The 11,753-nt window shown below is 39.8% G+C and overlaps 1 protein-coding gene across 1 annotated transcript; it reads right to left on the reverse strand.

Moving 5' to 3' along the window:
• Positions 1-416: 416 nt before the first annotated feature.
• LOC146711443 (ethanolamine-phosphate cytidylyltransferase-like) lies at positions 417-10,944 on the reverse strand. Its single transcript, XM_085454287.1, has 13 exons — positions 10,623-10,944; positions 4,834-4,922; positions 4,257-4,418; positions 4,082-4,148; positions 3,914-3,998; positions 3,796-3,837; positions 2,700-2,832; positions 2,490-2,572; positions 2,334-2,411; positions 2,195-2,260; positions 2,041-2,106; positions 1,863-1,951; positions 417-1,660 (listed from the first exon to the last, which is right to left on the reverse strand). Exons 1-13 carry the CDS (start codon positions 10,757-10,759, stop codon positions 1,546-1,548), a joined length of 1,212 nt encoding a protein of 403 aa, XP_085310413.1. The 5' UTR covers positions 10,760-10,944; the 3' UTR covers positions 417-1,545.
• Between the last annotated feature and the right edge of the window lie 809 nt (positions 10,945-11,753).

Here is an 11,753-nt window from a genome sequence, read left to right on the forward strand (position 1 = left end):
AATTGTCCACTCCTGCTTTAAAACATCGTAATTAGTAATGATCGAAATTAGAACATGTTCTTATTTCAGCTTCATGCCTCCAGTTTAAATGTGTTTTTATCAAACTTTCTTCCACAACATGTTTTTTGAAAGCTTACAGCACATTGCTGTGCGGTAATCAGCTGCTATTAATAATCTCAAATTAACGGTTTGACATTTAGCGAACTCTGTGTGACTCAGATGTGGCAAAATTAAGATCAGATTATCTCCTTCTGTCTCTCTAATCAAAGGTCACTTCTGTGTCCAAAACATAACTCTACCCTTTTTATAATGTGACTAATGTGCGGCTTCATCATCCGCCTCTTAAACTAAGGAATCAAATTAGAGGTGAAGACAAATCACACCGTGTGCATGAAAGACAAAAAAGACAGCAAACAGCTTTTCAGAATAAATTCTTATTATCAGCAATAATATACTGCAGCCTAATCGGTTTCTGCAGCATATGTAACATAAAGATTATAGCCTATACTTAATACATTCCAAACACACATACAGACATATCATTATGTTTCTGAAACGATGCAAAAACATCTATACAGTAATTAATGGAGAGGAGGCGAGTAAAATATACATCTACAAAAAATATATAATTTAATCCTGTTTGATATAGAGACAGACGTTAAATTGAGACTGCACGATCAACTCAACAACTCTGAGCATCTGCCATAGTCTTCTAGTTATACTGTGAAAGCTAAAGGTTTAAACAGTATATTAGAATAAATGTGTAGCGTGTTGGTTAAAAAAAAAAGAGCTACTGCACACAAAAGTCCAGGTGTTCAGTTCAGATCTCAATTATGTGCATTTTTTAAGTTTCGAAAAAGAAACGGAACAAAAAACTAAATTGAAAATGTTTCTATAAATTCCGGAGTAGTCAGTGTTGTCTGAAACAGAATCTGGTATGTACAGAAAAGAGAAGCAATGAGATTTATCTCCTGATTCTCTAGTGTTTTTCAGCGTCCTCCATGAGCCTGCGGTCACTTTATAATACACACAGACACACACAGTGTAATCGATTAGTTGTGAGGCTAGCCCACTGCTGGGCTAAACAGCAGCATCTGTCCCGCTGAAATGACAAATCAAATCACATCGCAAGACAGTGCAAGATCTCACACTGCATATGCCCAAGAAATAAGATAAAATGCCTTTTTTTAAATAGGAAAAAAGTATTTTGAGAATTAAAAATGACATAAAATAGACATTTGAATATATAGTGACATCTTCCTCCAAACTTTGAATATATCTTATCATTTGCATGTGCGATTGTTGACTGACACAACCATATAATTGCATATGCAGAACATGTTAACAAACCCTCGTAACACACTATATTAATACCTGATGATCCCACAGCAAGTTACGCCACCCTCGTCAAAGAAGGGGCTGCTGTTAAGACTACTGATATTAGCCAGGATCACGTGTGGAGGGTGTCATAGCACTTACAAAAGGGTTGATTATAATGTACATGAGTTTATATTAGTTGAATATGTCACTGTTAGCTGGAGGTGCCTACAGCACAGCCTGTGCTCTTTCTTTAGTCTTTTCCTCCTCTAGTCTCTTCATGGCTTCGATCACTGCAATCTCTTTGGCCTCTTTCTTCTGGTTCCTCGCCTCAAACAGCAACCTGAGTCAAGGGAAAGTGTAAGTAATATATAGTAAGCCTAGTTTCAAACAAATATACACTCATTGGCCACTTTATTAGGTATACCTGTTCGACTGCTCGTTAATCGAACTAATGTAACTGTAAATGTTAACTAACTCCAGGTTAAAAGGTACCATGATTGCATCAAGATGTACGATAAATTTACTACATCTGATTGTTTTACCTGTTTTTGATTATCCTTTGCACGATGGCGTCCGTAGTGAGGCTGTTCCCGCTGTCAACAGTGCGCAGGATCCCTTTTCTTCTGGGCTCCTGAGTATTAAGGAAAAACTGTAAGTAAACACTTATGTATGTGTTTTCATAAAAAAAAAAAAATCGCAGCATATTTGTGGGAGTCTTACAGCATAAGGGTCAGATCCATCTTTGTCGGGATATATTTCTGTCTTTCCGTGGCAAACGAGATCCACCTGTGGAAATTAAGTCACGTGTTTCACTGTATTATTTCTTCCTGTTACCTATGCAGTGATAAAAGTTAATTATAGCATGTGCACGTACCTTAAAATGATCCAGCAAATCTTTTGTGACAGCAAACGGTGCACCGATCACCACTTCTGACACATACTGTAGAAACAAAAAAAAAAGAAAAAAAGAATATAATTCATAGATTTATAATCAATGAATTACTCGAACTTACTCGACAAGCCAGGACGCTGAGAGTCCTCTCGTGGACATTCATGATGGGGTAGTTTTTCCCTTTGTAGCGATTCACCTCCTGAATGATATGAACGCAAGCATTGAGAAATCTCAAAAGGAGGCAGTAAATGTCTCACAAAGATATAGAAATACTGACCTGATCAAAGTGTAGCCCCACTATAATGTAAGGCTTTTCTGCAAGCTTATGCACGGCTTCCAGAAAGTCCACATGGCCAATGTCTGGTAGGAGACTAGTCAGGAATGCATTCCAAATACTATTGCGTAGCAACTGTTTTATGATTTAAAGGGAAAAAAAGGTTGGTGTATAATAAATTCTAGCAATTATTGTGAGGTTAACAAAGGATACGGAAGAGATCAAAGGCTCCTGCCACATAGATTATAGTTTCTCCAGGTTGAGGCTCCTGGCCTGAGGCAAACTGGATGATTTTCTGAGATGTCTGAAGGAATTGAGACACCCCTGTCCAGGGACTATGGCCCTTCTGGTCAATCAAGAAAGAAGAAAAAGAAGTGTAATGTGACAAGTAGGAATACAACAGATTTACTTCAGTATAGCTGGTAGTATTAACAGGGACTAGAAAGTATTTCTCTGATGCTACCTTTTCTTCAGTGGTTCCATTACAACTCCAGAATTGAAATTTTCAGACAGACACTGCGTCTACTTTTACAATTAGGCTTAAAACTTGTTCTTTTAATAACGTTTACAGGTAGATGTTGCTATAGGCTGAGCCTGCTGTGACGCCCTGAGCATTTCCTCAGAACAGATCACATTCTGTTAAAAGGGGCTTCTTCATTCTCGCCATTACCTTGCTGACAGGACAAGTCAGATTTGTGGAATTTTTTTTCCTATAAGACACTAGGGTCCTTTACCTTACAGCATAAAGTATCTTGAGGCAACTGCTATATAAATAAAATTGAATTGAACTAAACTGAGTATTGCCCCTACATATGAGACCAGAATTAAACTTGTGCTGCATCACTGCCACCCAGTGGTGTAAGTGGTCAATGTCACCTTTGGTCAATAGCAGGCCTACAAATCCAGAATGCATTTATTCATTCCTCGCCAAATTCACAGCATTACTCTTCCACTCTTAAATGTGGCGAGACCCTCTATTTCTTTGAAGCTGTTTAGAGCCACAGCATGCTGGCTCTGAGTTACTTTCCCCATCCAAAGAACAGAAGTGGCATTCAGTATTGACTGGAAAGGCCTTCCACTTGATTACAAAGTGGGTCCTAAATCAAAGACCTTTATTTAATTATCTCTGACATCTGGTCCAAACACCAAAGTTTGCTACTTAAATAACAAAACAGTTAAGTAAGAGGAAGTCAAAGAGCCAGCAATCTTTGGTCAAACACACCCAGCTGAAAGGCTTGACTTTGAGCTGAAGTTTTGATATGAACTGGCTCATAAGGAAACCATCAAATGAAGTAGAAAATTTACTTACTTTTCCAAAGTTATCTGTGTGCTCCTGATAGTCTGAAGTGTCCTAAAACAGCAGATAGGAGAAGTTTAGCTTTGTATTCTGATCTGAGCTCATACAGAGAGAATCTGGTGATACTCACAATGTTGCTGTGGTGGGCTTTGGTCATCAGCAGCATCCTGCCAACTAAGTCTGTTGTTGAAACTCCCTGGGTTCGCTTGCACTCCCTGTAACATCACGGCACAGTATGTAACTTTAAAAAAAAGAAACATCCCACCCTGGCTATGCTTATTTGGAAAGGAAAACTCACCTGTACCGTCCTGACTTCTTCACCTCTTCATATGTATCTTTTCCATCCACAGTTAATGTTATATCGTCTGAAAGAACAGCATACATGAGTTCTTCTCTAAACTTTAGAGAAATACAGCTGCCTACGACTCCAGCTACGTGTCTAAATAAGGACGTAGGGTGATGATATTCCATACCTCCGTGCACACAGAAGTCACAGTTGTACTTGTCGAGGGTCTCGAGGGTGGTGACATAAGGAGCTCCTTCCACGACCTCGTCCACCCATTTTATGGCCCGCACCATCTTATATCTTTCTTCCTGAGTGAAGACTGGGGGACCCTTGTGCTTTGAAATCTCACCTTGCAAACAAAAAATAAGTAGAGTGATTGAGACACTCGTAACAGATGCATTTCTTCTTAAGTTGAAAGAAAGGTTGCTGCTATCTGTGCCGGCCCTGACCGTCAAGGCATTCTGTGTTATCACAATGTCAGAGTGCCCCAGTGCACTCTGTGCACCACAGGAGGGTGGGGCACAGCTAAGGCGCCCTGCTACTGTCACAACAACTCTTTCTAAGTGCAGTGGATGCAGCTGGTGCCTGACTGGTAATGACAGGACTGAGGAAGATATACAAGCCCTGCAGGTGCTATGGTAAGGAGAAATAGCAGAATGCATAGTATAAGCTAGACTATGCATAACAAATGCAGACAGAGGATTTCTGTTACACATGTACATGTGTAAGGGACACATATATGTGTACATTATTTTGAGCCTTACTGTCTGTGTGTACTCCAACAATGAGGTAATCTCCCATGGCCTTGGCCTGCCGCAGCTGGTTGGAGTGGCCGTAATGTACCATGTCATAGCTGTAAAGGAAAAACACATGAAGGAAGAGTATGATTACTCACAAAAGCTCCCTTGTAGTCAGGTACAGTGTATAGAGCAGGGGTGGGCAACTCCAGGCCTCGAGGGCCGGTGTCCCTGCAGGTTTTAGATGTGTCCTTGAACCAACACAGCTGATTTAAATGGCTAAATTAGCTCATCAACATGTCCTGAAGTTCTCCAGAGACCTGGTAACGAACTAATCATGTGATTCAGGTGTGTTGACCCAAGGTGAGATCTAAAACCCGCAGGACACCGGCCCTCGAGGCCTGGAATTGCCCACCCCTGGTCTAGAGGGATGAAGTAAAGCATCAAGCTTGAATTAGAGCAAGAAGATCTGGCAGCTGTTCGTTGCATAACTCCTCTTCAAAATACCATATTTCTTTTATTATTCCTCGTCATAACAAGTAAGCCAAGAACTTTTTGGTGAACCAGATAAAAGCTGGGTGATATGTTTTAATTTTGAAAAACAACAATGTTGACAATCTTTTGAATCTTTTTTTGGCTCTTTTGAAAACTTGGATGTCAGATCGTCTTTATGCCCTCCGGATTAAAGTGAAATTAAGCGCATTAATAAAAGGAGTTTTAATTCATGGATTATAACATTTGAAAAAATACTAGTATGTATTTATACATTTACAAGGTTCTTTTAATATAAATCAGTTGGTATCAACCACAAACATATTTAATCAAAGTCTCAAAAATTACAAACAAAATGTCAGTGGGTGTGTGGTTTCGCTTCCTCTTCTCTCCTCCCCTTGCAGGATGCCATCTGTACATAATTAGATTAACACATATTGGACACTAAGATTGTAACACAGTAATCTAGCATAGTGATCGAGAACAGATGGGCATTAGGCCTCCATTGCTATCACTACTGCCAACAGTTGACATCCTGTTTTTCTTTCTGATCTACTCTGAATGCGATATGTTGGCGCTGATATAAACAACGGAGTAAGCATGTACTCTGATGAAGGAAACTGCAGGTAACACAGAAAATGAACTGAGGTGGATTAAGATTAAAGTACGTTAAATGAGCCGCTCCTCATTTTTTTTATGTTTAGCTTCTACTGAGCCAAAGGGGTCTTAAGCAATAGTTAGCAATAATTAGTTTGGCAACTTTTAAATGTTTCTGCATGACGGTAATCCCCCCCAAAAAACTCCACAATAAAAGACTATCAGTTATAGATTGACATTCCCATTACCAGATTGCAACATTATTGAAGCAGTGTGGGATCATCTTGATGGACAAAAGAAAATAACATTATTGTATTTTATATAAACTTTTTACACTATTGTATTACACATTTGCATTCTCATGAGGAAATCCCAGAACAGCACTATGAATAGCATCCTAAAAAAATCAATAAGAAAACAGCTCCACCAGGGCAGAAACAGATCCCGTGTTGTTCTGTGATGTCAGGCTACATAGCTAGGCTACGAATAGCGTGCACTGCACTGAGCATTGACAAGAAATTTTAAAAAGTAACCAGAATTTTGATCGTGATCACTGCTCACTAAAACCAAACAAACTAAAAAAAACTCATCAGGAATTAATTTTGTGTTTGTGTCATGTGCTACCAATCTGCGGAAACAGGATCAACGTGTGCAGGCGCTGAAGGAACAGAACTGGCTGTGAGAAAGTGACACGGGAGCATTTGGAGGTGAATGATATGAGATGAAAACTGAGACCCGGACAGTGACAGGAATAATGCTTTTACAGGTGCTAAACTATCTTATAACATGCGACCATATTCCTCTTGTATTTTTTAGGAGTGGATCATCAAGCGTATCACTGGAGGATGATGAAATATTAATTAGTGTACTCTGTTAGGAGACACCCAAACTGCACCTAAGCTTCTCAGTATGAATAACAAACATCTCTGTACAAAAGTGTAGAAAATAGTGGATCTGTAAAGATCATCATCTTCCTTTGGTTTAAATGGACTCTAATGCCACAGTGTATGAGAGGAGATATGTTACATACACTCACTCGTATGGACACGAATGTTAATTTTGAGCTGTTAATAATTTCTTTGAACAGTTCTTTTTTCCAGGGTAGAAAAATACAGCATAGATTTTTGATGACTTCAGAGTTGTGTCAACACAGGGTCAAAAGTATAAATACAGTCAAATAACTTATTAGTGGTACTGAAGGTTCTATAATGTCTTTTAACTTGACAAGTCAAGACCTATTAACTTCTCGTTAGTGAACATGTTTCACTAGAACAGGCAGTTTCTTTTGAAAAAATTCAAATTCAACTAAATTTGCAGCTGCTCATATAGGCATGTTTCTATGTGAGCAGCTGCAGTGATGATGACTAATCTACTTCTCCAAATGTCTTCTGGAGAAACGGTTAATTATCAGACAAGACATTGAACTATTTGGCCACAATGACAGGGTAAGTTTGGACGAGTAAAGATGAGTACCACCGTACCAAATTTCATGCATGGAGGTGGTAGCATCGTGCTCAGGGGGTGTTTTGCAGCCAGTGGTACTGGTACATTGCACAAATTGAATAAAATAATGAAAAAAACTCCCTCCAAATTCTTTAACTTTATCTCAACTCAGCAGCTAGATGGTTGAAACTTGGACAAATTAGTGTTCCAGCGGGATAATGATTCTAAACACATCAAAACTTGTTTTAGAATAAAGTAGGCTATCACTGAGCTTCTGAAATGGCCTTACCAATGCCCAGACTTCAACTCTATTGAACATTTGTGGACTAGACTTAAAAGGCAGATCTGTGCCAAGAAACCAATCAATTTAAATGAACTCTACAAATTCTGTCAAGGAAAGTACTCAAATGTCCAACCACAATTATAGAAGAAACTTGTTGATGGCTACCAGAAGCATGTGGTTAACGTGTGACTTGCTGAGGGACATTTAGCCAAATATTAGTGGGGCTTTATGTATATATTTGACCTGCATGTGTGCATACATGCATAGAAAGTATGAAATAAATGTCATCTGGCGCCCAAAATATAAATAATTAAAGATGTATAGTGTACAATCATTACATGCTGGAAAAAGAAAAGTTCAAAGAAATCATTAAATCCACAGAATTAACAAAATTGACATCCATGCCCATGATGAGTGTATGTAAACGTCTGATTACAATTTATGAGGCTGACTGATTAAAAATTCAGTGGTTATCTCTCAGGACCAACAGTCTCAGATAATCCTGGGATGAATGAACACACCAGTACTTTACAAAGGCTTTGAATAACCACTTTACAGTCTTGCTTGTACCTCAGCAGATAGTGGAAATAGACTTTACACTCTTCCTTGATGATGCCTGTTTGACAATTGATCTTTAGCCCCGGTCACCTTCTTTCACAGTGACAAATAAGAACAGAGAAACAAAAGGAAGAAGAAGACGGTGCAGGGTCAGAAATATCTCAGCAGTTGAACTGAATGTGCACTTTCCTTGGACTTTTTCCTCACAAGTTGCTGACACAGCAGGATATCAGTAGGAACATGGCGATGTACTGTACAGTTAGCCTTCGGGGAACAATGTGCTCAGTGAGAGGCACGGCCGCACAAGCTGTGGACGGCCTGAGCAGGTGTGGGCTGGAGGGGTTAAGGGGGTTAATGACAAGAGCTCTGTTGGCATTGGCTCTCTGTGCATGCTCACCCCACCGGTTAATATTCCGGCATCCCAAATATTCTGCAACATACCATCAAACAGCTACACAAAAATGGCAGGATTTCTACAAGAGAAAGCCACCATAATCTTTGCCTTCATACACAGAAACTCAAACCATCTATTTTGCCGCCGCAGCATGACACCATCAAAGTTCGGTCTTTCTACCAGTGGAGACATTTGACAGCAAGCTCAGTTAATTGTGCTATTTGTGTATTGAAAAATGGCCATTACAACTACAAACAAACACCTTCATCATATGGCTTTTTTTTCATTATATTTTCACACATTTGCGGAGGTGACAACAGCTAACATGAGAAATTTCTTGTGAAATATTTTCACTTCATCAGCTAATGTTTGCAGCTCTTTTTAAACATTTTATCACATTTTCTAAGAAATCGGACTTCAATGCTCCCTGTTTATTCTTAAGCTACGGACCTTGGTGCGAACAGCCACGTTTTTTTCACACGGAGGTCAATGGAATGGAAAAGGCTGGGCTGTTGTCGAGTTTTTCAAATTCCACGAGAACCACAAACAAAATTCCATCTGCATCCATTGTTTCTGGGATGGACATGGATAAGTCTATAACCCCTCTAATACACCCATAGTTATATAGGAGTATGGATTAATGCCAAATGTGTCTTTTACTAAAGAAACCTTCAGCAATCAATATGCAACTTTTATGTTCTGTTGAGCTGGCGATGGCAAACAGATATTCCCAGCACATGCTCTGAAGGGGAGTTAGCTTCACTGTGAGCTCACCGAAAAGTGCCAAGGTGACATGTCTGAAATACTAAAAGGCTGACCAACAACCATGAGTGCTTCTAAAATAACATTTTCATACTTCAGATTCACACTGAACACCTCTGTGCTCGTTGCATGACTGGTTACGACAATTAACTGTGACTATCAGAACTCAGCTGCTCTTACTGGAGGGCTAAGTGATTTACTTGGATATTTTAACACCACCAGCTTAATTAAATTATTTAAAACCAGAGTTACTGTTTTACTTCTCAGTCTGACTGTTGTTTGTGTACTGTATACTGTATATATCATATTTAAAAGTGTGACATTAGAGCTAAAGAAGCAGAGCAAGCAAAAATCGAACTTTGTCCTGTCATGTACATGTTTGCTGTTCTGCAAGACAAGAGCTACAATTCATATCTGTGATCATATGAATCGATTACCTGTATTACATCAAAGAATGCACAAATAATGATATCACAAATCAGATATGATTTTTTGTTATTCCATTACTTCACACAGAAGCAGACACCCCGTTTTACAGGTGTCATTAAGGAGGCGTTACAGTTATTCCGAGTCAAGATAAGGATAAGTGTCCTGGGATGTTTCTCTTTTAATTGCCTCTTACCCAAACTAAGGCACATGTGATTGTAATAAGCGTAATTCTTCAGGTTTCTCAGAGAAACTCTTCACTTGCCTCTTTTTGCCATTTAATACTTTACACACACAATTCCTTTTTCTACTCCATAGAAAAAAAAATCTTTAAAATGAAAGTAAGATCAATACCAACTGGTCGCTGCTACGAGACCAGTAAATACACCTAGTAATGATAGGAAGTCGCAGTAAACTGTAAGTAGATAAAATAGTAATCAATTAACTACTTTGGTTTGTCCTCTTGGCTTCTCACATGACCTCTTCAAAATCCACCATAAAGTGAACTACTCTACAGACTCTGGTCACGGTTAAATGGTTATGAGCAAAGGCAGCTGCAAAGATCACATCTGTGCTGATGTTCTAATAATGTCCTTACTGAGAAGAGCACTAAAACTGGGCATGATGACGTGATTGACCGATAGCAGGATATACACTTTAAGCAGCATCCCCACTCAAGAAGTTGTGTGCATGCTGATACCAGTGAAGAATGAAGCAGCAGCGCTGTGAGCGTCCTGTAACCTGCAGCAGGCCTGTCCAGCAGCAGGTATAATGCTGCCACATCCAATGAAACGTGCTCGATGCAAACAGTGAGCATAACCATAATGCCGTGGTATCTTCATCACGCATTTAAGAACTCACCAGCCATCGCACCACACCCGGATTCTTCGCCTTCTCTTCTCCGGACTGCAAGCTGTAGCGCCCGGGGTCGTGCCTGCGTCTTTCCCGGCTGCTGTGTTCACTTGGTGATGGTTGTGGTGATGCCCGTTCTTGATCATTGTGGATGTGCTGACTGTGCTGAATTTGCAGCCCGGAGCGGGAGACGGACTCTCGTCAAATGAGGCGGTTACCGGACCGTGTCGGTTCGTGCGTGTCCCGTTTCAGCAGGACAGCCGGTGTCTGTATCAGCAGCGGCGAGGCAGCAGCAGTAGTGCGTTGCGCCAATGCCTCCTCTACCGGCGACGCAGAGACGCACGACGACCTTTGCGTCAAGCTGATCAAAAACGCGGATGAACCAGAGAGGAAAGGAACACCATTAATAAAACCCGGTGTGTCACATCGCTGCGCGTTGGTTTTATTTTGAAAAGTCTGGCTCACAGCTCCACGTTTATTGAGGCTCACTTGACAGAGGTCTCATCGTACGATGGTGCCGCGTCCGACACATTGTTACATAATAGCGGCGTTTTCCACCGTCAGGTGACGAGATCTGGATTCCAATATAAAATAGCAGCCTCTGCGTCTTTGATGAGCGGAGAGGTCATGATAAGCTTTGCTCTATATCTCCAGTACACTTTGTTTTGCTCACAATTATCTCTGCATAAATAACAATAATAATAATAAAGGTAAGGATTAAAAGATTTTGTAGACACTGTAATATTTTATTTTTTCCCCATTAAAATAAAAAAAACATTTTTAAATAAGCTATAGCAGCCAATTTTATTAAAAAATACGACCATCTGATTTCATAAATCTGTAGTTTACTCAAATTTCAACTAATTCTTTTTCCTTATTATCCTTATGCATCCAAGCTCGCTAAATATTGCACTTTACAGCTGTTATATTTGTCATGGTGTCATCTGTTCATTCCACTTTGATGATTTTAGCTGTGGGTTGTACTGTGTCTAATGACTTGTCCAAGCTCATTTAGCAGGGGCAGTATATCAATAAAGGTCTCAGCACTGTCAGCAGATTTTCACAACAGTACCTACAGATGTATGCCTGGGTGGATGGCTAAAGATTTACTACAGAAGCGATGCATTAGATTGTAAGTGC

Source organism: Copadichromis virginalis, linkage group LG4 (assembly GCF_057382275.1).
Source record: "Copadichromis virginalis isolate Kocher_CV1m ecotype Utaka linkage group LG4, C_Virginalis_male_GT1.1, whole genome shotgun sequence".
Classification (NCBI taxonomy): Eukaryota; Metazoa; Chordata; class Actinopteri; order Cichliformes; family Cichlidae; genus Copadichromis; species Copadichromis virginalis.

Coding starts and splice junctions, on each gene's coding strand:
- LOC146711443 (XM_085454287.1), bottom strand. CDS start 10,759: ATGATCAAGAACGGGCATCACCACAACCATCACCAAGTGAACACAGCA. Junction 3,999..4,081: donor AAGAAGTCAGGACGGTACAG/GTGAGTTTTCCT, acceptor GTGATGTTACAG/GGAGTGCAAGCGAACCCAGG. Junction 2,261..2,333: donor TCAGCGTCCTGGCTTGTCGA/GTAAGTTCGAGT, acceptor TTGTTTCTACAG/TATGTGTCAGAAGTGGTGAT.